We start from the raw sequence: 26,904 nt of genomic DNA, 5'->3' as shown, positions 1-26,904 counted from the left end.
GATAGTTGAAATAAGCACCACATTCATTAAAATAATATTTATTGACTAAATACTATTATAGCACTTATGACTAAGTCACATGAGCTATTTGATTATATGCTCATCTGCTGGTCAAATATTCACAGTAAATTCCAAACATCACATATTTCTATTGCCTTAATAAACAAATGGAATATTAGAAAATTTATTTACCTTAAAATTATAAAGAAAAATTTCAGTTAGAGCAATCTAAGCCAGAGTACTAACATATGTGTGTGTGTGTGTGTGTGTGTGTGTGTGTATTCTAATTTTTAGACACTAATTATAAGCTGGGAATGGTTATTATACCTGTAATACCAGCATTTGCAAGGAGAAAAAGGTATCTATGCTAAAAGTTCAAATCCAGACCGGGTTATATAATGAGTTCCAGAACAGGCTGGGCTAAAATATAATTATGAAACAATGATTAAGTAAAATAACACTAGATACTAAGTTTAATAGTGAAATACAGGGCTGGCTGAGTGACTTAGCAGGACATAATCCTTACTGCTCTTTCAGAGGACCCAAGTTTAGTTCCAGCACGCATATCAGGCAGCTTACAGCTGCCTGTAACTCTGGCTCCTGGGTACCTGACAACTTCTTCTGGTCTCCTTTAATACTCACACATATGTGCACATACTTACATAGATACATATGCACCTATGTAAATAACAAAATATGGGTATTAATCAAAATGTTTAAGTCCTATGAAAATAAGTGGTTCAATTCAAAGGAGTTCTTTATGGGAATTCTTGAAACAATGAAGCATATTAATGTGAATTTCAGAACTTAAAGAGGGGCAAAGCGACTGGTGTTTGTCTAGTTTAACATGTAGTAACAACATTTAGTCTCAATTATTCAAACATTGTTCTCAGTGGAAAGAAAAATGTGTTAAATAATGAACTATTGAAAAACTTAGCAGTGTCTCAAAACTCAAAGTGTCTTCATTCAGACCATATGGTTGGAATTAGGATTCTCAAAATGAGGTGACATCTGTAGCTTTTAGGGTCACGTCAAAGGGAATTGCAAAAAAAAAAAAAAAAAAAAGTCACTACAGAAATTGACCTGGGCAAGTGAAAAGAGTTTGGCCTTCCAGGAGGGAGTTGTGCATGAGGAACAACACTTTTGTGTCTCCAGACAAGGCCACTCCACTATCATAAAGACAGACACAAGATCATGCTGCAAACCCACACAATATCCATTCATCAAAGATGACTGATGCTCCCCAGTCCTAGTTGGTATGAGTGACTGCTACTTCTTTCAGTTCCAGGAGTAGGATCTTTTCTTCTGCTTTCAGATGGGACCAGCCACTCTGTCCAGTTTGTCTGGGATTTTCTGGCTTTAGAACTGTCATCATTGGGGCCTTTTAATGAGGAAATAGATTTATGTTTTGCCTGGAAACAATCTTTCCACCATGGAGTGAGAGAACAATTACCCAAACATTTGTGACATTCCCTGGCATAAACAAGTTATAGTCCTGTCTGTTTGGTTCTCCTGAAGCTCACACAACACAAGCCCAATTTTATGTTCCTTTCTACTACGCTTGTACTGAGATACCTCATGGCTCTCCATGATGTATTTCTCTTCATTAAAATAAATGTAACATCCAAATAATCAAGGGTAGGTATGCTCCTAGTGGTCTTTGGCTAAAGGGAATGAAGATGAAGAAGAGTCAAAGGTAATGGTGGGTAGGCTAGAGTTAGAATTTTGTCCTTATTACCTGGCAGGTAAATAGGACAGAAGGGTAGTTCTAGAGAGCCATATGCAAAGCCTTGCAAAATTAGAACATGGGAAAAATGTCAGCAGAAAAGAGCAGATGCTACTCCTAACAGTAGCAGAGGGACTCCAGAGTTTACAAAGGCAACTTGCAATTATGGCAAACAATTTGTTGCCATTGTTGTTGTTTTATATCAAAGGTAGGAAGGCCAACAAGATCCCAAATCCTGCCCCTCCCCCATGCAGATTACCCTGTCTCATCAGATTGTAAAGTTGAATTACCCCACGTGTGGTGAGACTCAGCCACCACCGATGTCAGGGGTAGGAGGCAAAGGCCATTTTGGCCCATTGTGCTTGCTAGTTTAGTTTCTGACACATTCTTTTTACAGAAAAAAAAAAAAAAACTACTTTCACTTTGTTGGTGCTTTCCTTTGTGTAGCATCAGTCTTATTTTTTCCCAAAAGCTATTATACTAAATAATACTAAACATACAGTCTTGGTAGAAATCTAAGATGCACACGATGTGTATAACACACACTAGAACATACAAGAGAGAACAAACACAAAAAAGTCTGTGCTGCTCCAATGAGTCCAAGAGCCTGATTCCTTTAAGTAGATAAACTTTCTCCCTGCTCCAACTCATTTCCTCCCTCAGAAGTTTTATTTTCTACAAGAAAATAATCTCTGCTTCTGATCCAACTGTGTGTCTTGGCTCAATTCCTTGTTTAGGGACACAAGAACCTGGGGTCACTCTGGAGCTTGATATCAATCACATCTAAACAAGGAAGTCACCAGCCCCAAGCTGAAGATGAGGATTGGGAGAGCTGGGAAAGGAGATGATGGAGAAGACTTCAGACAGGTCTAATAGGGATCTATTGTTTTTATTTTGTTTTGCTTCTGTTTCATGAAAGATTTTAATTGATGAAAGATCCAAAAGGCTGATTTTACTTAATACACTGTAAAACAAGTCTTCCTACCATACCATATCAAAGTGTTGTGCTTTTGAAAAGAATTTCTTTGTAGTGTTGGGTTTAAAAGCTATTTATTTATCCTAGGGATACAACCATGGGGGTATAAAAAGAGATAGCTCTATGATTGTGAACAGAAAATTAGAAGAAAGACAGGCAACAGGCAAACAAACAAAATGTGTTGCAAGATAAGAAAAATGTCATTAATAAAATTCTATCAGACAATATTTAACAGTGAGAAACACTTTCATGGTATAACTTGAAAAATCCAAGTTATAAACTTTTCAACTTAAATGTTCATATATCATACACATATATATGCATACTATGTGACAGAAATTCAAGACATTCATATTCTTGAATGAATGAGAATAAACTAACCATTTCTATATCAAAAATCATAGGAGTGGCTATTTCTAGATTCCATGTTTTATCATACACATGTATATGTTGTGGCCCTCTTGAGGCAGCAGGCAGAGTTTCAGACTCATATATATATATATATATGTATATATATATATATACATATATATATATATATGTGTGTGTGTGTGTGTGTGTGTGTGTGTGTGTGTGATAGTTATATAATAAATTATATAAACAATTATGATTTTTCTTCAATAAAATATAATTTTACCAAATAATCTAGAGAAAAACATACACATTTATTTCAAAATAAGGATTGAATTGATCAAGACCTCAGACTAAATATATGCATCTATCCCCTTCTACAATATGCAAGCAAGATATCCTAGATTGTCTAAGGAAAGTAATTGACTTAGAACATGAGATAGTGACATGTACCACTGAGTTACAGCCAACTTTGAGCAGTTCTGAAAGTCTGAAGTTAATCAGAAGTTAGATGAATATGGATACCCAGAGAAAATAGATCCCAACACATGATTGTAAAGCATAATTTCAAATATAAGATTGGCTTTTCCAAACTACTATCCAAAAATAAAGAAACCCCAGATTCACAGCATGCACTGGCAGGGACTTCAGAGATAAACAAATCAAACTAGTCCAAGCTCTATGAAGCTAAAGCTCCTGGTAATAACTTACAATCTAATTTGTATCAACTGGGAGCACTGGGACTTCTCCAGGTGCAACTGTTATTGGGAAAGAGCAGTTTGCCTTTGTCCAAATGAAACTCTAGAGATTCCTTCTAGACAAAACATACTGGGCATGAATGCTGAGAAAGGCAATGTGTGAAGTCTGGTATATTTTCTAATTTCTCAAAGTTAGAAGAGAAAGAAAAGGAGGGCTGGCCCGTACTTCTCAGTGGGTTAAGTGGGGGCATGGCTTTATGATGTGAAAGTGTTCAACCCAGGGTATTTATAAAAGGTGCACTAGCAATTGGCAATTGACAATGACTTTCAAGAACAATATTGTCTGTCACAAAAAATAATCACCATCTTGATAGATAAACTATCACATAAGAGTCACCCAGATCAATATGAAGAACATCAACAGGGCAAAATTATTTTTATTTAATCAAACATTTTAGAAAACTTGATAGTCATTGTGTTAGTTAAATTTTCATCAAAAGTGACAAGAGACCTCAGATAAATACTTTAAAAGAGGAGATGTGACTGTGTAATGGATGTGATTATAATCACTATCATGCAATGGATATGATTGTAATTTGATTATATATCCATTACACAATGGTAGAGTTATCACAAGAATGACCTGACACAAACTTTTAAAAATTGTTACAAACAACATATGACCTCAAACTCTGGAGGCAATGTCTAAGGCATCAGTTATGACCATAGCATAGGAGTATACACTAATTAACATTAGGATGATGTTCTAGTTAGGATTGCTGATTTACATAGACATAAGAGTTTGTATGTATATATATATTAGTTCTCAGTGCACAAGGAAATTTTCTAGCATTTTACAAAGCATTCTAGCAGAGTGGCTGTGTGTTTTATAATTGATTGGCTGCCACTACTTAGAAAATAACAAATTATGACAAATGTAGAGTCCTAATCAATAAATAATGGTGGCTCTTCTCATGTTCTTCTAACAGTGCTTGCTCCACAGAAATTCATCAATGTATGTTAGGAAACAAATTGAAAAAGTATAATAGGGAAGAGAGATAATATGCTATTTTGTATCTGTAGTAGTGGCATTTAAAAGTTATACTTTAGAGGACTGGGACAATAACTCCTTTGGTAGGTATGGGTCATGACTGCATGAGGATCTGAGTTTCATTCTCAGAAAAATAGCCAATTAAAGAGCCAATATGGTATATACTCATAATCTCAACATTGTGAAGGAGACAGGCCTGCCTCAACTTCACTAGTGAGAACTTTCTAACTAGGCAAAGGGTGAGTTTTTTAACTTCATATAGACCACTAGAAAAGTCATCATATGAATTTACATCTTCCATTCTCATGACAGTTATCTGCTTGTAGCTTATTTCTGAAATGTGTTTTCATCTCCTGTCATCAATGAGCTGATTAATGGCTGCCATCATGTCTGAGCCTCTTCTTCCTTATGGCAAGGCCTTACTTGATGACTTAAACTATCATTTGCAAATTAAAACTCTTTTATTAGAGTGAAATTTTGGTGCGGTTTCATTTTCTTGTAGAACAGTTTTTAATACAGCATCCCCAAGTCTAAGAAAAATAGACATTTTGATCTACCATTAAGAAATTTAGAAATTACTTAAACATTTTTCATATTTGCTAAAATATCTAGTACAATTCATGCTCTATTTTATACTCCAACTTAATTTATAACTCTGTGTTTAACTGAAACTATGCACATATTTGGAAAGTATTTTCTCAACTTTTAAAAAGTTTGCATTTAGCAACCTAGGAATTTAATGATAGAATAAAATAGGCCAAAATATTAGCAGGGCTTGCCTCTAAGTGTTGTCATTTTGAGTGACTTTCTTTCTGACTTCGTTTGTGTTTACTACTACACTGTACATATTTTTGCCAAACCATATACCTTTAACTACTCCTTTGGGCTCCAAAGTTACTATCCATTATTCAAAGTTGGTTTTATATAGTTGTAAAGATCAAGTAACTGTACAGCTCATTAGAATCTTAGCATATCTTCCTTGAAAGTGAATATCTAATTTTTCCCTAACTTCTAAAAAAGATGTGAAAGGCTAAAAAACAAAAGCAAATACAAAATAAACTACACTTTCTCTTGTCCTAAAGTGAGTTTCACTGAGTCGTGAAGATCTTAGAAAGTTTAAAAATTATTCCATATAGTCCTAGCCCTTACAAAAGATGGAGTTGTGTTTAAAGTAGAATCTCCTTGCCAAGAAGCTTAAAGACTAATGGAGCACATGACACAGCATCTTCCAGGGAGTCAAGTAGCTTTCTAGTTGAGCTGAAAATCCATTTTCTCAGTTTCCATAATGCTAGTCAAATTGGTACCTGTTAACAATAATGCATTTAATTCCTGTTAAATGAGGTAAGCTTTCTCATGGCAGAAGCTCTTTAACATGACTGATAAGTGCAACTTACACTGCTACAAACACTAAAATATATAAATACAAGATGAGCATATGATGAGGGTTTTGTGAAACTAATCTATATCAACATTTTTGATGCAATTCAAAGTAAGTGGAAAACTCTTACTAAAAAATACAGTAAAAAAAAAAAACCCTGAAGATCCTAGGAAAATGTGCCATTTCAAATCTATTACATAATTAATACATGAGAATTAATTTTAAAGAAATTACTTTTCCTATAAGTAAGAATATTAAGATATCAGTAAAAACAATTGAAAAAATTATGGAAATTTAAACAGATTGAAACAGTTATCCTCAATATTTAGGTATAAATGAGCTCTCATTTAGTGGTATCATAAAACATCCAGTTTCAAAAATATTCATTTGTTAGTTTAAAATACATAGTATGTTCCTAATTGAAGAACAAAGTAAAGTATGCCAGTTTCTTTCTCTGCCTTATGTGTGAAATATAAAAATATAATAGATGTTTCCAGTACATTCTTTTGTACCTAACTCTTTATTATGGTCCTAGCCTAAACTTGTAGCATGGAGTAAATATTACTAACATTTAGAAAATACTGTTCAAATGTCTTTCTAGGAAAGTAATTACTGGGACTAGCAAGTGGTTGATAACTAGCTGGAGCAGAATGTGTCTAAGTAAAACACAGATCATGGATCCTGAATAAACCTTCAACTCCAATGGCTCCGTCATCATAAAGAGACCAGACCTGCATTACAGTTCTCGGCACTTCAGCTACCAACTGTCCTCACATACAGTTGGAAGCTTTGCATTAGTCAACAGATACTAAAACTCTGTGTTTTCATGGTCTTATACAAGTGGTCCTCTGATGCTGTGACTTTCCCATCTCCAATCCAATCAAACACTGATTGGAAGTAGTTTTAAAGCTGTGCCTGCACTAGACACACACTGACATTTCTGTCACCATTATCCCCTAAATAACACAGTACTTACAGAATTACATTGCATTAAGTTTAAGCAATCTAGAGATTGAAAGTTCATGGTTGTAAGTGCAGAGGACATATGCAATTATTGTTTCATTTACATAAAGGGTGTGGGCATCTTTCTTTGGGTTTCTGGGGTCAACTCCCTGAACATATCAAGGATTGCCTCTTCAGAGTTCCATCACTTTGACATTTGAGCTAGTGTTCAAGAAAGCCTAGGAGTGATGCCTTTAACACAGCAGATGACTACTTCACTTTATATACATAAGAATGACCAAGAAGAAAGAAAATAAGAAAAATGTAGACAACAAAATAAAACAGAAATTTATTAAAAGATAAACTGATTCAAATAAAAGATCTTTAAAGGAATTAGAATATGCACCATAAACTGAGGCCCTTGAAACCTGGGCTTCTCCCACCTCAGGAAAATTCCAACTGTTTATTCAATTCTGTAAACCAGAGAAGCACTTTAGGACAAAAGAAATCCCTTATGTAAAGTATCAAATACCTGAACTCACATTCATAATTCAGACTTTTTGAATAATATACATTTCAAACAATCCATCATTTTAATTGGAATTCTGAAATAATAATGAACCATTAGTTTCTTAAAGAAAAAGGCAGATATCCAATCTCTAAATGCTAAAGTTGGCATTTTAATAATTTATTTTAAGTCTAAAAATAATAATTTTTCAGACTTTAATAAATTCTAATAAGTATAAAACTGTACTACTGCCTTTTTCTTAAATGTACTAGGCTATCATTGTTGGAATCAACTAATTATTGTTTAAATTAGTGGGAAAATCAACATAGGGTCTCTAAATCCTGTTGCTAATTAAAAACATTTCAGGTAGAATTAGATAATGAGAGGCTTTGTGTTACTACTCTAGAGGATTTTAAATGTATTCCACAGGCAGTTCAGAAGCCTAACCACCTGGTGATCATCTAAGAACAAAGAGGGAAGGCCCAGGTCACTGACTGGGAGATAGTGACCGCAGATCCTGAAAGGACAGCTGCAGGTCTCAGGTAACAGATGAGAGAAAAGACATTTACAAGGCAGAGGTAGAGCTGAGCTGGGACAGAGGAAAGTCTGTGAGACAGCTTGGAGTCACGGGGGCAACGATGCAATCTTTAAAATAGAGCATAGGAATAGAACTCATTTTTTTTTTATCAAGACAGGAAAAGGGAAAACAATGAATTAGCAAATCTGGAGAAGTGAAGCAGAGAATATGAAGCCTGGTGGGGAGTGTGTGTTAGAACAGTGACCAAGGGTTCTGTAAGGATGAGACAATTTTCCCAACACAGCAATTGAAAAATAATTGTACTATGTTACAAAGGCCATAGAGGGCAAACCAGCTATCATTCACCACACATGAATTGAGGGGCAACAAACATTAATCACAACTGACCAACAGGTAAAAGACATAGAAATTCCATTTAGAACTGTCTCTTGTGTTACATTAAATATTATGCCATTAAACTTCACTGATGATTAATCAATACAAGTGTAACCATATATATTCAATGTATGAATACGTATGTATGTATCTATATCTATATGGCCAGTATATATACATACATATTTATGAATATATATACGTAAATACACACTTGTCTTTTTATGCTTAATTTTTTACTTTATATATTTTTATTTTAGAAGCACTCTTATTTACAATCGCCCCATTCCCATACCCTCCCATATTCCCAAGCTCCCCACTGACAGCCCAACCCACCCCCTATCCACTCCTCAGGGATAGTGAGGCCCTCCATGGGGGATCATCAAAGTCTGTCACATCATTTGGGGGAGGGCTCCTCCTTCCCATATCTGGGCTGCAACAGTATCCCTCCATAGGAAATGGGGTCCCAGAATCCATTTGTGATTTAGGGATAAACACTGGCTCCACTGTTAGAGGTCCCATAGACTGCCCTGGCCTCCTAGCTGGCACCCACACTCGGAGAGCTTGGTTCGGTGCAGTGCTGGTTCCCCAGTTTACGACTAGGACACACTTGTCTTTTTATGGGTACATATATACCTGTTTTGTCTTTGCAATAAAGCTCCCATGAATATTTGCACAGATATATGCACTCATTTCTCTTAGGTGAACAGGAGAAAATGACTGGATCATAGAGAAGGGCTATGTTTGTGTATCTAGGAAATTATAAAACTTTCCCCAAAGCAGCTGTACCATCATAGATGCTCACAAGCAGTGTTGGGAGTTCCGCCTGCTTTGCCAATTTCAACCATTCTAGCGGCTGTGAATGGCATAGAGTGCTTTAAATTTTTATTCCCCAAATGAATCATGGCATTGACAACACTTCCCTTGCTTACTTACGTTCTCAATGGTTTGTTTGGTGACACATCTATTTAAATTTCTTGCCTAACACTTTAGTTATATCATCTGATTTCTTACTGTATTTGCTGGGTGTCTGCACATGCCGGAATCAAGTCCTTTACAACAGATGTTTCTCCTGTTTATGAGGGAAAAGTTCCTTCTTTGCATGCTGGGTCATTTTTGATTTGCTGCCAGATGCAACTTTGAAGTGTTTTACTTCTATAGCTAGTCTTTAGTTTTGCTTGGAGATACAGTTTCATTATGTCAAAACAGCTTGATTCTTTTTAAACTTACTATTAAATTTGTGTGGAAAGGCCAGTATAGTTTGTTATGCAGGGATAATTTTGCCTTCAGTGCCCATATACCTGGTGCTTTAGGGGTAATGAAGTTTTTATCACTCTTGCTGAAAGGGACAGAAACTACTCTCTGCCCTGAGTGAATTCATGTGACCCTCGATCCTCAGGGCAGTTCATTGGTTTTGAGTAGATTCTTCACACAAAAGGACTTTGGGGACAGAATCCTAATGAAGGGCTCCTGTGCAGCCCTCTCTACAGGCTTCTTTCCACTATCTGCTTCCAAACTCCAATCACCTTACTTTAGCCCTGCTGAGCCGTGCTTGCCATCTCCTAAACTCCAGGAATCCACAAGTCCACCTAGACTCTCTCCTACTGTGGCTGGGAGGTTTCTTCTTGCAGGTAATAATGGTAGCAACTTCAAGAAGAACCCAACCACTCTCTCTCCCTGTCAAGGATAACATCCCTAAGCAGCTGGATGTCCAGTATTTGAACATAGTTGCTTCATATAGGCCATGTTCTACTGGACCTAATTATCCCAATTTCATTAAAAAGAAGTCCCCTGTGACCTTTTCACACTCTCTATGCCAGCATGCCTACTGCATGTCTACTGCTGAAGGTCATAACTGTCCAATGAAGCCCACATGGAAAGTTCAGTGGGTGGCAGATAAACAAATCACCAGGCTGGTTTTCAGGTGCATTTGAAAGGACAGTGAAAAGTCACATCTATGGTCATGCAGACAAGTTCTTACAGACATTTTCTTAAAAGCTTGAAGTGCACCTGCCATTTCAAGGAAAACTAATAATAGTCATTGCTACTGAGAAACAATGAGTTTTCATATGAAAAGATGGAATTTTGGGAGAAACATATGCATCCTATGAGCTAGAAAGCAATAGAGACATTCATTTATGTGGTTTGGGGGGGTGGGATAAAGCTTGCCAGCATTTAGAAGATTGGTGTAATTTGGTCCAGCACTACTTTCCAAGTGGCCACTCTATGATGCTATGGAGGCAATCACTGGTGCACAGATAAGATCAGCTCAGAATAAAAGGCAGTGCTCTTCTCAGTTTATGAACTTCTAGAAACTGTGTAGTCTGGGTGCAGCACTGAAGAATCTTCTCTCTCACTAACTGCAAAGTGGGGGAAGATGAGACTTTATCCATTTAGAACATATTGCTGAAGAAGCAAGTATAAGAGGCTGACTTCCATTAAACTGAACACTGAAAATTTTTGAACAAATGAAAGAAAATGACACTTCACTCACCAAGTTTTGTCATTGAGGACATGAGGGAGCAGAAAGGTTGAGTCGGGGGGGGGGATAGAAGAAAATAAGAAAGGAGATACCATAATAGAAGGAGACATTTAAGGTTTACAGAGAAATCAGGCACTAGGGAAATGTCTGGAGATCTACAAAGATGACACCAACTAACAATCTAAGCAACAGAGGCGAAGCTACCTTAAATGCCCTCCCCTGATAACAAGATTGATGACTGACTTATATGCCATCCAATAGCCTTCATCCAGCAGCTGGTGGAAGTAGAAGCAGACACCTACAACTAATCACTGAACTGAACTTGAATCCAGTTTCAGAGAAGGAGGACTGATGAGCAAAGGGGTCCAGACCAGGCTGGTGAAACCCACAGAAACACCTGACCTGAACAACATGGAGCTCATGGTCCCCAGACTGATAGCTGGGAAACCAGCATGGGACTGATCCAGACCCTAGGAACATGGGTTTAAGTGAGGAGACCTTGGAAATCTATGGGACCTCCTGTACTGTTCAGTACTTATCTCGAGCATAGGTGTGGACTTTGGGAGCCCATTCCACATGAAGGGATACTCCCTGAGCCAAGACTCACGGGAGTGGGCCTAGGCCCTATTCCAAAGGATATGACAGACTCTGAAGACCCCCCTATGGATGGCCTCATCCTCTCTCGGGAGCAGAAAGGTTATGTTATATGTAGGGTTTTAGTTGGGGGGTGGTAGGGGAGGAGGGGAGGGAGAGGGAACTGGGATTGACATGTAAGACAATCTTGTTTCTAATTTAAATAAATGGAAAAAAGAAAAAAAGAACAAGGTATCTCTCTGTGTCTCTCTCCCTCTCACACACACACACATACACATGCACACCACAAATCTGGATGAGAAAATGCCACAACAAAACCCATTACTTTGTGACATTAAAAAACTATGTATTTTTAAATTTGTAATTTATTTGTGTGTGCGCACACCTATACTACTTACTGTGTGCATGCACACTCGCGTGGAGGTCAAAGGACAGCTTGAGTGAGCTGGTTCTTTTTTATTTTTTTATTATCCTTTTTTAATTTATTTAATTTTTTATTTAATTTTTACAAATTATAATTTCACATGTCAATCCCTTCTCCCTCTCCCCCTCCCCCCAACCCCCCACCATCCCTTTCCCCTCCACTCCCCATAGAGGGTAGAGCCCTCCACGGGGGCTCCCCAAATTCCACAACATATCCTGGGCCAGGCCTAGGCCCTCCCCCATGTGTCCCGGATGAGAGCATCCCTTCAAGTGGGATGGGCTCTCAAAGTTCCTTCTTTTTTTTTCATTCATTTATTTAGCTCATAAATAAAGTCATGCACAATTATGATACACAATACAGTATGTTCACAATGGCATGGCTAAGTTAAACCAATTAACATGTTATATCACACATATTCATCATTCTTATTTTGAGAACACTTAAAGTATACTATCTCACAAGTTTTAAAATATAGCATATTGTTATCAACCATATTTATCATGCTCTCAGTAGACCTCAAGACTTCACAGAGTACATGCCTCTTGTCCAACTGCAGTTTTATATTCTTAAACCAATCGTTTCCCCATTGTTAAAAGACCCACATTGAAGCCTAATAGCCACAATTCTGTTCTCTGTTCCCATAAGTTCATCATTTCTAGGTTACACATAAAATTGAAATTGTGTGACATTTGTCTTCCAGTGTGTCACTTATTTTTTTTGGCAAGCATATAACTTTACTACTTACTAAAGATGAAATCAAATTTGCATGCACAGGTGAGCACTCACTGAAACACCTTGGATTCATCACATATTTGAGTTTCAATTAGCATATATATATATATATATTTATATAAAAAGAGCAATAATGGCAATATGTTATGCATCAATAGCAGCAACAGCTTTTCCAGGTTCTGCAGTCATTTGAACAAAATTGTAGAGACATCCAGCACACTCCATTTAAAAAGCAAAAAACAAAAAACAAAAAACAAAACAAAACCAAAATCAAACAACAAAAAAGTAAAAAACAAAATCCCAGAAAACAGCACAGTTCTGTTACTCTTGTGGTACTTGGCACCATTTTTTTTTAATTAGCTTCTCAGTCATCATCTGGGAGGAAACCATTCTGAGCAACATCATTAAAAACAGCTCTGATAAAGCATGGTCACTACTATGTATCATAAAGCAGGTCCACATATGAGTGAGTACATATCATGTTTGTCTTTTTGTGATTGGGTTACCTCGCTCAGAATGGTTTCTTCGAGTTCCATCCATTTTCCTGCAAATTTCAAGATTCCATTGTTTTTTTCTGCTGAGTAGTACTCCATTGTGTAAATGTACCACATTTTCTCTATCCATTCTTCGGTTGAGGGGCATCTAGGCTGCTTCCAGTTTCTGGCTATTACAAATAATGCTGCTATGAACATGGTTGAACATATGTCCTTGTTATATGAATGTGCTTCTTTTGGGTATATGCCTAAGAGTGGAATTGCTGGATCTTGTGGTAGACTGATTCCCATTTTCTTGAGGAGTCGCCATACTGATTTCCACAGTGGCTGTACAAGTTGGCACTCCCACCAGCAGTGGAGGAGTGTTCCTCTTTCTCCACATCCTCTCCAGCATAAACTGTCATTGGTATTTTTGATTTTAGCCATTCTGACAGGAGTAAGATGGTATCTCAGAGTTGTTTTGATTTGCATTTCCCTGATGACTAAGGATGTTGAACACTTTCTTATGTGTCTTTCAGCCATTTTAGATTCCTCTATTGAGAATTGTCTATTTAGTTCTGTACCCCACTTTTTAATTGGATTGTTTGGTGTTTGGGAGACTAGCTTCTTGAGTTCTTTGTATATTTTGGAGATCAGCCCTCTGTCAGATGTGGGGTTGGTGAATATCTTTTCCCAGTCTGTGGGCTGCCGTTTTGTCTTGCTGACTGTCTCCTTTGCCTTACAGAAGCTTCTCAGTTTCAGGAGGTCCCATTTATCAATTGTTGACCTCAGTGTCTGTGCTACTGGTGTAATGTTCAGGAAGCTGTCTCTTGTACCGATTAATTCAAGGTATTTCCCACTTTGTCTTCTAATAGGTTCAGTGTAAGTGGATTTATGTTGAGATCTTTGATCCATTTTGACTTAAGTTTTGTGCAAGGCGATAGGCTTGGGTCTAACTGCAGTCTTCTACATGTCTGCAACCGGTTATGCCAGCACCATTTGTTGAAGATGTTCTCTTTGTTCCATCGTATAAATTTAGATTGTTTGTCAAAAATCAGGTGTTGATAGGTGTGTTGTAATATCAGGGTTTTCAATTCGATTCCATTGGTCAACCTGTCTATTTTTGTGCCAATACCAAGTTGTTTTCAGGACTATAGCTTTGTAATAGAGCTTGAAGTCAGGGATGGTGTTGCCTCCAGAAGTTACTTTATTGTATAGGGATGTTTTGGCTATCCTGGGTCTTTTGTTTCTCCATATAAAGTTGAGAATTGTTCTTTCAAGGTCTGTGAAGAATTGTGTTGGGATTTTGATTGAATCTGTAGATTGCTTTTGGCAAGATTACCATTTTTACTATGTTGATCCTACCTATCCAAGAGCATGGGAGTTGTTTCCATTTTCTGGTATCTTCTTTAATTTCTTTCTTTAGAGACTCAAAATTCTTATGGTACATGTCTTTCACATTTTTGGTTAGTGTTACCCCAAGGTACATTATGTTGTTTGTGGCAATTGTAAAGGGTGATCCTTTCACCATGTGTGTCCCGGGATGGAACTTAAGTCATCAGGTTAGGCAGCAAGTGCTTTACCAAGTGAGCCGTCTCACCAGCACCTCAAACAATGCATTCATTAAAATGAGCTTTCTGAGGGTCTCAGTATCCTAGAGAAAGCCATGTTTACAACAAAACAGAAGGAAAAATTGCTAGCCTAGAATAGTACATTTAGGATTCCTCAGCATAGATATAATGGCTTAAATCACATATTGTGTAAAGCTTCAACCTGAAACAGGACTTTATTTTGGCTTCCCAACAATTTTCCAATATGCCATTCAGAATCCTTCTTGTTGTTCATTCTTTCATTGAGGCCATCATCATGTCCCCTGTGCCTTTATAATACCTACTTTTCCTCAGACACTGTCAGGGTTGTCCATATATCACAGTGTTGGAGTAACTGTCAAAACCCCCCTGTCTGGTTATATTTTATATCACAACTGAAAGGACTTTGAATTCAGTGACCAACAAGTAAAATTCAAACTCTACTAACTAAAGAGAAAGTGCTTCAGAACCCACTTACCTCAGACTAATTCCCTAGCCTCTTCTATACCAAAACATCCTCGTGGAAACTGTATGTTGTTGGCCTCCAAAACTACGGGTCTCAGAGGATTTGTTCACTTCTACCATACTACAAAACTTAAATAAATAATTGAAATAACAAGGAAAAATAACCCCTTCTAGGATCTTTGCATTTATTTATTTGGTTGGTTGGTTGATTATTTATTTATTTATTTATTTATTTATTTATTTATTTGTGTGTGTGTGTGTGTGTGTGTGTGTGTGTGTGTGTGTGTGTGTGGTACATGGGCATGTGTATCAAGCTACACACTTGTGGGTCAGAGTACAACTTCATGGAGTCTGTTCTCTCCACCACATTTCTGTGGGTTGTGAAGATTAATGTCAAGTTTCTATGCTTACCTGACAATTGTCCTTACCTACTGAGCCACCTCCCTGGTTCTTTGATGATTTTTAATCACTGCATATGTCTGACAAATGGGCTTTACTAAAGTGTTATAACTAAAACTCAATTACTAAAAACTTTCCTTCTAATCTGATAAACAATTATGCTTCAGTAGACTTGGCCAGGAATGATCTAAGCATAGTGTATTAAGTTGTTGAAAATAACTTCTCTTTTGTTGCCTCTCTAATGTCTTTAAATTTGACAACTTCTGCACATCCTAATTGCCTGGAGATTTAACAAAAGTTTTAATGGGATGTGCTTAATGAACATTTTTGTTGTTATTAAATTTATAAATATTTCAAAGTAATTACAGGTTTTTTTTGCCCTGATTTCATTAATTCTTTCATTTTTCACTAAGTTAGAGGAGGTGATGTTAGGGAAAATGAAATATGTGAGAAGCCAAGAGTAAATTTTCCTGGGCAAGGTTGTTTAGATGCCACAGTCCTATTTCTGAAATACATCTGAGCCATAACCAGTGTACAGGTTTAGGGCAGTCATTGGACAACCTACTCAAGAGGGCCCCTTACTGGGAATACAGACAGCTACAGTTTTGATCTAATGGAGTCCCCCAAGACACTCCCAAGATATCAATTTTTGGAGCAGCCATGATGTTACTGCTACAATTTAATTAGTGCACTATACTACATATCATTCTAACATGACATTATAATACGAATAAATCAATAAATGCTCTGTACTTGAAGCTTCACTGTTTAAAAAAAAAGTATTTTTGACCTGCTTCTGAACTCAGCTTACTGATATGCAGTGCCATGCAAGCCAACAACATATGAAACTTAATTAGATCACATCTTTTGTGCAATGAAATGAGACTACTTATTATCTTTGCTAACTCATGAAGGGTGAGAAGATAAAATGTGGGCTTCATATATTTAAAACGATCTTTAGAGAAGCATGGATAGTTTGTTCTGAAAAAGTGGCTAAATCTCAGGTTGCTATGGAATCACCCCTTACCAATTTAGGCATAATATTTTTTTTCTTTCAGCATTTTTAAAAAAGAAATTTTTATAGTGTTTAAAAATTGCTTTAAATTTTTTCCTTTTAAATTAGAATGTCTATAAATCTCATACTATCACTCCACAAAGCCACTTGAGATGCTCTATTTCATAAATGGATTGTGACAAGGAAAATGAATCATGGAAACAGGAAACAAAGAGAAAGGCAGCTTTTGTTGTTTAGCATCGAGACTAATAAAAGCCCTGTCATGCAGTGTATGAGGAGATGTTGATTCGCTGAAATGTCTAACTCTTCAAATCCTGGTCCACTCCTGACTGAAAAGAAACTGTTTCTTGGTTTTATGAAGATTTCCAAACAATGAGTTTATAAAAACATAACAAAATAGAGATTTATGACAACCAGTTCCTTAACATCAAACATAGGTTTAACAGTGACATCAATTATAACATTAGCTTCACACACGAATGACCTAAAAGTGAAGACAAAATTTGTGAGCAGCCCACATCAACAACCATCACAACCCCTGCCACCCATCCCACACGTGAATGCATACTCATTCTGGCTGACATTCTCGTGTGTAGAGACTTGGGTTTCCCATATATCTGGAAGACTCCATCTTCGAAAACATTTCCTTTTTTTCCCTCAGTCTTCCTACTTTGTCTTCACTAGATCTTAGCCTCAGTCAACTTTTAGGATCTGAGTAGATTCTAGCTAACATATAATCCCAAAGGGCAAGCCAAAAACAAGGTTAAAGGGATCTTGGGTGTAAATTTAATTTCTTGCATAGAAAGACCTAAATCATTTCTCTAGCAAACACATTGAAATTAGGCCTCTGGAGCTTTCTACATATTAAGTTCCCGTTACAATGATTACGGTGGTAAAATATTAAACAGAAACAATCCTCAGAGAACCATGCCAGGAATTCACATTTACTACTGCCTCTCCCCCAAAAAGACTAAGTTAGTGGATAAATTAAAAGAGAGAACCAGGCTATAATGAAATCAAGGGTGGCTTTTATAAAATATCTAAAGGGACCGATTAGAAGTGAACAGTTTGATATCACTTGATAAGTGGGATTAGAAGCAGACTTTCAGTGGCAGATGGGAATCAAAGTCCCAAGAGGTGGACTGAAGGAATTAAGTACAATGAAGTGACAAAGCATGGAAGGCCAGTGTGAAAGAGTGCCAGTACAGAGCTGAGAGGAACAAGGCTCTACAGGAGCCTGATCAAGTCTTTACTGCAGGGGAGGTCTCTTAGTTAGGGCTTCTATTGCTGTAATAAAACACCATGACTAAAAGCAATTTAGGAGGAAAGGGTTTATTTTTGCTTTCACTTTCACATCAGAGTCCATCCTCAAAAGAAGTCAGATCAGGAGCCTGAGGAAGGGACCCAGAGGGCAGCAGGAAATAAAGCAGAAGTCACAGAGGAAAGCTACTTACTCACTGGATTGCTTCTCATGCCCTACTTGATCCATTTTCTTACCCACCCAACCACACCTGCCCATAGGTGACACCACCCACATTGAGAAAACACCTACAGACCTGCCCACAGGAAAATCTTACAGAATCATTTTCCCAGTTGAGTCTCTCTTCTCAAACGATCCTATCTTGTTTCAATTTGACAAATGCAGTCAGGACAAGTGGGAAGAACCACAGGAATTATAAATGACTATCTTCAATATTGCAGATCTTAAATCTGATAATCACATAGGTAAATCCTGGTAGTAGTATTATAATACTGCAGACACATAAAGACAGAGGTCCTGAGTTCAATTCCCAGCAACCACATGATGGCTCACAGCCATTTGTAATGAATCTGTTGCCCTATTCTGGCCTACGGGGACACATGCAGGCAGAACACTGTATAATAAATTAAAAATTAATAATAAATAAATCTTTAAAAAATCAGGAATGAGACAGTGCTGTCCATCATTCCCACCCATTTTTAATATAGCTCTTGAAGTGATAGCTAGAGCAAGAGAGGGAATCAAAGAGATCAAAATAGGAAAAGAAGTCAATTTATACCTATTTGCAGGTGCTATTATTTATGTATATATATATGTACACATGTACATACATACACATATATACATATATATACATGTATACACAGACTCATATATATGTATATATATGTATATATATATATATATATATATATATATGTGTGTATGTATGTATATATACATACAGAGACATACAAAATTCTCAAAAAATCTACAAGGAAGCTTCTAGACATGACCCATATTTTTGGCAATATTGTAGGATATAAAATCAACTAAAAAAATTAATAGCTTTTCTAAATACCCAACAACAAACACACTTTTGTTGTGTTAACAATAGACTCCAAAAATATCTAGGAATAAAACTAACCAAAGATGTCTAAGCTTATAAATGGGAACATTTATTCTCTCTAGAAAGAGACTGAGAAAAACATTCTTGAAGACAGTACATTCTTGAGATACATGATTTGAAGGAGTTGAGCTGAAACAAACATGGCAGACTACTCCCTGAGGGACAGCCCTCACAATATCTGAGAGTGCTATGCAAGCTGCGGAGGGAAGAGAAAGAATTAATAGGCCTGTCCAGCTGAAAGGTCTATAAACACAAATGAATTGTACAGAAAGATTTCTCATGGGTGCAATAGTGGTACATATGTCTTCTGTGCAACCAACAGCCATCTAATAGGACTTAAGGTCCCCTGAAGTAGGAAGGATTCATGCTTGTTATGGCAAACCTAGCCAACTATTTGTGACTGGTGAGGTTCTGGATACTAACTAAAGGAAAAGCTACTACTGTCACTGTCCTGAGTCAGTAAAATTCTAACTGCATTTTAAATACTAAATACATATCCTTACACACGCAGGTAAGTGCTTTGGTCAGCTCTTGCTTTTTGTTATAGACAGAAACCATTACAGAAATCCTCAACTAGTAAAACTGAAGAGAACATTTGACCATGCAGTGTTCAACCCCAACTGACACATCTCCAAAGAGACTATATAGACCCAAGTCTTGGGAAATAGCAGGAATGAGGGCTAGAAAGATTTTAAAATCCAGAAGACTAGGATTTTTGTATGAGACAGTATTTTTTTTAACTAATGATAGAAAAACAACACTCATGAAACCTAAACAATATGTTTGTCTAAACAAGACCAGCATAACAACACCATTTGATATGTCAATGTGGATATGTGGTGCCACAAGTCCCCACCTCTAGATGAAGAAATACAAGCAATTAATGGCTACTGAGAGCAGGAGATTCACTCATCCCAGGGACAAGACCCCTTATACGTTGTCTAATTCCAATCAGTCAGCATTAAACACATTTCATTTTAAAAGAAATACGCAATATGTACAAGTAAATGCATACATGCATATGTATGTGTAGTGTTTTAGGCTTAAGAATAACACTAAGTAGACTCAGCAGGTTGTATTTATGTGTGAATACACACACACACACACACACACATATATATATGCATATATGTGCATATATATGAGTGAGTGTGTGTGCAACAATAATAAGAAGAGGTCATAAATTTCAGTGTGAGTGGTGGGGGCACAGGGAGCGTAGGAGAAAGAAGTGAGGACAGATAGTAAGTAAATATAGTACTCATGTGAAATTCTCAAAGAAATTAAAAGATTAAATAAAAAAGGATGCTGGATTTTTTATAACTTTGAGAATAATATATATATATATATTTATCATATAAATTATATATATATCATATAAACAATGATGCATGAAACTTAGATAGAAGTACTATTTTTTAACTAAAATTTTACATGCAGAGCCAAACCAAATGATGAAATGAACAGGAAAGGGGAGAAAAGCTGTCCTTGTGGCTGTAAAGCAGTGAGGAGGAAGCTCACATGGATTTGTGTTGGTCTCCATTTGAGAATTAGGGAGACAGGAAATTTAGTTTTCTTAATTTATTAAAGGGAAATTAAACACTCAGATGAAACATGAATCACTACTTAACTTTTTAAAATTTTTATAAACTTTGCCTGAGTATTATAGTTATTAAATATCTTTCTCTTTCATTAAACTTTATAAAATTTCCTGTGATATTTCTTTGTCTGTGTGAATATATTAAACATTTAATTATTTTCATGACTTCCCTGGCATTTTTATTATCCTTTTTATCACAGCATGTTTCCGAATAAAAGGTTTCTTTTTTATTCTGGTGTAATTTCTCTATTTGGTGAAGGAAAGGCAAAAAATGCATAGTAAGAATGGAATTCCACATTTTTTGTCCTATTTTATCCATTTCATATTGTTTTCTGTCTTGAAAACTAGGCTTTACATATTCAATATGAATGGTGACATGAAATATAAAACACATAGTGGACCACTAAAGGAGTTTCTCAGAGCAAATGAATCATTAAGCAGACTGCAGCAATGTTACATAAAGATCATGTATGCCCCAACTGCCCGCTTTCCTGTTTCATCCCTCTGTCTCTGAAAACTATGTTATATATTTCAACAGCCTTTTAAATACACACAAGCAATTCATTGAGAATTTCAGATGTCCGTACATCAGATTTCCCACCCATCCGTCCCCGACTCCTCCCAGAACCATTCTTCCATGCCCTTTCCAGCTCTCTTCATGTTTTGTTTTTGTTTTAACCCACCAGTCCAATGTGTGCTGTCCATATACTCAAAGCTGTGGTCAACCCACTTGGATTACCACCTTGAAAGCTGAGTCCTCCCCCAGAAGCTATCAGCAGACACTAATTCAACAGTCTCTTCTAATATTTCCATTTGGTATATCTATATTACTCTAAAAGCTTTGAGGTCTAAAATTTGAATGTAGGAAAATCAGTGTTAATAGTTTCAAATGAGTGGTGTGCTATCTATAGAGGGTTTACCCTGCAGAAGGTAAAAAGGAATTTCAACTCCCAAGAGCTGTCCTCTCATCTCTACAAATTTATCACGGCAGGCATGCACCTTCACAGACAGACAGACAGACAGACAGACAGACACACACACACACACACACACAGAGAGAGAGAGAGAGAGAGAGAGAGAGAGAGAGAGAGAGAGAGTTATTCAGAAAAAGTAGAAACTATGGGTGTGAGGAATCCTTTACAATTCTGCCATTTATCTTTTTCTGTTCTGCCTCAGGAGAACTCACATGCAATACTCATAATTTATATGACTTTATTTAGACTTCCTCATAACTTTCTAATTGTATTTTTTCTGCAAAATTAAAAAGATTAATGTACTGGAAAAGTACTGAAAGAGAGAGACAAGAAGGGAATTGAACGAAGAGATCCAGTAGTGTTACTGTTGTCAAACATCTCACCATAAACTTTGAATGTGTAATGAATAATGATGTCATTTTTAAATTGGCTTCATAATACAGAAGGTCAAGGTGTCAAGGAGAGGTGACCACGACAAGATCAAGAGATGAAGGTGCTCAAGTCAAACGGATGAGCAAAGAAAAAATACAATAAAAATTAAAAGGAAGTTAGAAGTAACAAAGAGAAAGTGAGACTCCTGAAAGGAAGTAGCAACTGTCAAAGATACAAATAAAATTAATTAGATACTAAAAAGTCAGAAAGAATTAGGGAGGGTGAGAGGAGTGCATCGCAGTCTAAATCAATCCCACAAATACTTAAAACGAATTCCTGAAAAACAAGATCATGATAATAAGCTAAAACAAAATTTTAACTCAAGAAACTGCTTCTGAAATAAATTTTAGAAAACAGGGAAAAACAAAACCAGAAAGCTTGTCCCTGGGGTAATCCAGAATGTGGAGTGATGATGGAGAACCATTCGAGTGGACCAGTAAGGTGACCTATAAATAAAGGGCCCTTTGCTCAGCAGACAAGTAAAAAATCTTAATATCCTATAATGGTAGAATAAAGGACAGCATAAGTTAATACTGCTCTGAGTCAAATTGTACTTCAAGTGTAAAGCAAAAGATAAAGGAATTTGAACATGGTAGAATTTGAAAATACTGCTTCCAAAGGGCCTTTAAATGTCTATTATGAGTAACTTTTAGCTAACCATAAGATGATACAATAACAAAGGGAATTGTCAACAATAAAAGCTCTATTGCAAGATCTCCCTATGTACTCAAACACACACACACACACACAGGAACACGCAGTCACATAAACATATGCATATGTACTCATATACAGATACACATATGCACAGGCGTATACATACACTAGAGCCTTTAGATGTTACAGCTCTAGTCACCTAGATTGTAGTCTTATAGCATATTCTGGCCCTGAACCTCTGGTTAGCCCCTCCTCACTTCCGGGACCTTACTCACTGGTATGCTATCCTCATTTATGGTTATAAATAGATAAGTTTTGCAGAGAGTTGTGTAATACTGATAACTAAAACAGGCTTTCAAAATACTTAATTTGAGGGCTGGGGAAATGACTTAGCTGGCAATGTACCTGATACAGAAACATAAGGGTTAGAGTTTGGATTCCCAGCAACTGCATATAATTTGTGCACAGCAGGATATATCTGTTATTGTGAGGGTGGAGCCAGGCAGATCCCTAGTTCTAACAAGCCAGATTGATTAATGTGCGGTTTAATGAGACTTGTTGTCTCAAAAAAGTAAGGTGAGTGACAGAGGGAGACACTTGATATTGATCTTTAGCCTGCACACATATGTGCCCATGACCTATACATTCATACAAAAATAAGTGGTCACACTGCACACACACACACACACACACACACACACACACACACACACACACACACGAATTTGTAAATATCAGTGTACTAGAAAACTAGGAGGAAAAGGGTTTTTGTTTTGCCTTGCTTTGTTTAAATACTGTGGACTCTAAGTGCATCAGTGGCAGATAATAACCCTGTTGAGGATTTGAGAAGGGCTGAGGTATGTTCCCTCAATTTACAGAACTGCAAAATGTGCAGAACCCATATATGGAATGGCTAAAGGCCACAGGTTGTGGTTGCATTGCTGCTCTGATGATGAATGTCATTAATTACACTAGGAATAGATGACAAAGCCATAGCTTGTTTGGACAAAAGATAAGTAAGCTTTACAAGCAGGTATGGACCAAGTGGTAGACAGCCAGTAGTGCCTTCTTTGGAGAGACCCAAGAAACTCTAAGGCCCTAACCATAAAGAGTAGTAACCCACATGGAATGAAAAAATGGTCATGTGTTAAAGAGATGTTTGTTACATTAAGGGACTTAAGTACAGACAGGGCCCAAGAATGAGGGGTCACAAGAAAATACAGAAATTTGTTCCAACAAAAAGAGCCAACCTTGACATCTGAAATGGCCAGCGTGAAATAATAACTCCACCCTTTCCCTGTAAGAGACAAAACCGTAGCCACAAAGCTAGGTGTTTGAAGGCTATGTGTAGGCTGAGAAACCAAGGAAGCAACTGAATGTAACACCTTCTGTGACACACCGGAGCACTGCAGAGGGAGGCCGTTTGCTGACATTAGTGTCAGAACTTGACTACTGCACAGGAATGCAATTACCTGAAGAATGAGAACTTGTGTTCTGTTCTTTATATCATGGCTCTATGCTTAAGATCAAATTTGCCATTTAAGATCAGTGAAATAACAGTATTTCATTCTGTAATAATGTATCATGCAATTGTAAGAACAACAGAAGCTGTGCATTCTAACTTGTCTTTAGACTTTGAACTGCTCTTGGCTGGTAACAACATGAGTGTAGATAGCAGTAGTTCAGGATTTACCAGTTATGCCAGATGTTATCTTTCAGAAACAAACTGGCAAACAGCAGAGCATAGAGATTGCTTGTTTCATCATAGTCTCATCCAAGTTGCACAAATGCTAAGTTTTGACTGGAATAAAGCTAAAAATGAAGAATCTTAATGCATTTTGTGGACCAGCCAAAACATTGTTAGGTGAACTTGGCATCCATGTTCTATTCTTAGCCTCATATCAGATGTTCATAGGCTTTTAAACAACTTTAAAATTGTTATTTTATGTTGTATATATAGGTGATTTGCCTGCATGTCTAACTGTGTACCATGTGTGTGGGTGGTGCCCATTGAGAGCAGAAAAGTGTGTTGGATCCTCTGGAATTGGAGTTATAGTTTAGTGAGCTGCCATGTGGGTGCTGGGAATTGAACTTGGGTCCTTTGGAAGAGTGGGCAGCCAGTACTCTTAACCATTGGGCTAACCTCTTCAGCCCTCCAATTGCAAAACATAAGCAAATAAACATTTAAAAACCAACAAAGAAGATTTGGCATTCCTACCTGTGTATAAGATTTGTCTGACAACAGAGATGTAGTCCTCAGGCTCTTGCTCTGTTGAGATCTCCCACCTGCTTCTGGGAACGTTTAATAATTCAAAGAAGGAATGTGAGCTCTCCATCCCACAAAGCAGGGTCACTACACTTTCTGGTGAGTGAAGTATCTTCTCTAGGAACTGACACCTCTTTGGTGTTATGTCTTTAAGTAGACTATTAGATAATATCAGAAGTTTACATTTGTAAGCTTTTAAGTTTTGCAATTCCAAATGTGAAGAAGAGAAACTCCACAAGGGATATAACAGGATTGCTTCTCTTTCTACAATATGTACAAATATTTCTTTCAAGTACAGTGCCCATTCCTCAGCATCTTCTTCATGTATCAGGAGGATGTCTTTTGCGTTTCCTGGAAAAAGAGAAAAAATATTTTATTTTTCATATAATTAGTTAGAAGGCTAACAGCAAGTTATATTATTCTTTTAAATGTGAAAGACACTGTTTTGGAAACATGCTAGTTTGCTTATAGCAGATACCAGTATTGTAAAATGTTGCTATCCTTATGCAAATTAAAAAATATATAAGATATAACACAGTCCTTGCCTTGCAAGAGTATTCTTCTACTCACTGTGCAAATGTGAATTCCCAGTAATCAACAAAACAAAGTTTTATTTGCATGAAGGAATTCAACAGTGAAAACCAAAAAAGAAGGTGGCATAGTCATGTGTCAGGTAGTAACAAGCTGTGGACTGGCTAGATGGCTTACTGGTAAAGGTACCTGCTGCCAACTGGAACCTGAGTTCAGTCCCTGGCAAGAAGAGAACTCACTCCCATAAATTTCCCTCTCACTTCCAAACATTTCCTGTGGCCTGTATATTATATATTAAATTATATATGTATATAATTTATATGTGTTAAATTTATTAAATATATTAATATTAATATATTAAATTCAATTATACACATATATTAAATATATATAAACATATTTTAAATATATTAAATTAAGATTTTAAAGTAATAAAATGTTATCATTGAATTAAATAGTAGGTTCTCATAGAACAATAGAGAACTAAGATCTACCTCCCACTCAGCGCCAAGATTGATGAAGATCAGAGTCAACAAACTCTCAGAATCTTTGGGCATCTCTTTCCTACCTTTCATCCCATCACGGGACTTCTGTGTCAAGATACTACATGACAGGCTCAAAGCTGAGTCTGAGAAACCAAAGCCACAAATCCAACTTCTCCACAGCAAGAGAGGGAAGGACCTTGCAGAGGGCATTGCAAGAACCACCCAGGACCTCCAGCTGCAGAAGCTCACAAACCACCCTGCATTGTGGGGATATTTGATAACACTGCAAACCTCAGGGTTTGCATTCATTAAATAAAACCTTGGGTCAAGAGGCAGAACCAACAACTAGTTGACAGGAAGTAGCCATAGATAATTAAAGAGAGAGTCAGGAAAACAGATGGAAATGCACGGGAAGTAGTAGGGAGGGACTTGGAGTATGGTGCTCTTTTATTTTGTTTGGGATTGTGAACAGAGGCTTTTGCTGGGTGACTGGTCAGCTGGTTGCTTTTCATCCTCTCTGAGCCTCTGAGCTAGCAGGTTTTCACTTCAGTATGTGACTTTCAAGTAAAATAGATGATAGAGCTTTAGTTTAGAACTACATTGGGTCAGGTGTGGTGGTGACGCCTTTAATCACAGCACTTTGGAGGCAGAGACAGGTAAATCTCTGTGAGTTCAAGGCCAGCCTGGTCTACAGAGCTAGTTCCAAGACAGCCAGATCTATTACACAGAGAAACCATGCCTCAAGAACAAACAAACAAACAAACAAACAAATAACAAATACAGTCCCAAACTACGTTTGGCAGCAAAGGCAGTGGCGGGACTTCTGCATCCCACCAGACTTCCACCTGAGCAGTGGGGCAGTGATTGCAGAGCCACA

At 37.0% G+C, this 26,904-nt stretch overlaps 1 protein-coding gene across 8 annotated transcripts in view; it reads right to left on the bottom strand.

The window, feature by feature from the left end:
- The window catches only part of Bank1 (B cell scaffold protein with ankyrin repeats 1), a 286,273-nt gene that overhangs the window by 183,844 nt on the left and 75,525 nt on the right, over positions 1 to 26,904 (bottom strand). For all 8 annotated transcript variants that reach the window (XR_003481292.2, XM_027395774.2, XM_027395775.2 and 5 more), the window contains one exon: positions 24,964 to 25,362. Coding sequence is in view for 7 of the 8 variants with exons in the window: in XM_027395774.2 (XP_027251575.1) it covers positions 24,964 to 25,362 (399 nt within the window). In the remaining variant the exon portion in view is untranslated. The remainder of the gene's footprint in view (positions 1 to 24,963; positions 25,363 to 26,904) is intronic.

The sequence above is a fragment of the Cricetulus griseus genome (assembly GCF_003668045.3).
Source record: "Cricetulus griseus strain 17A/GY chromosome 1 unlocalized genomic scaffold, alternate assembly CriGri-PICRH-1.0 chr1_0, whole genome shotgun sequence".
NCBI lineage: Eukaryota > Metazoa > Chordata > Mammalia > Rodentia > Cricetidae > Cricetulus > Cricetulus griseus.
The sequence above is the reverse complement of the archived record's forward strand: the minus strand, read 5'-3'. Positions and strand labels throughout refer to the sequence as shown.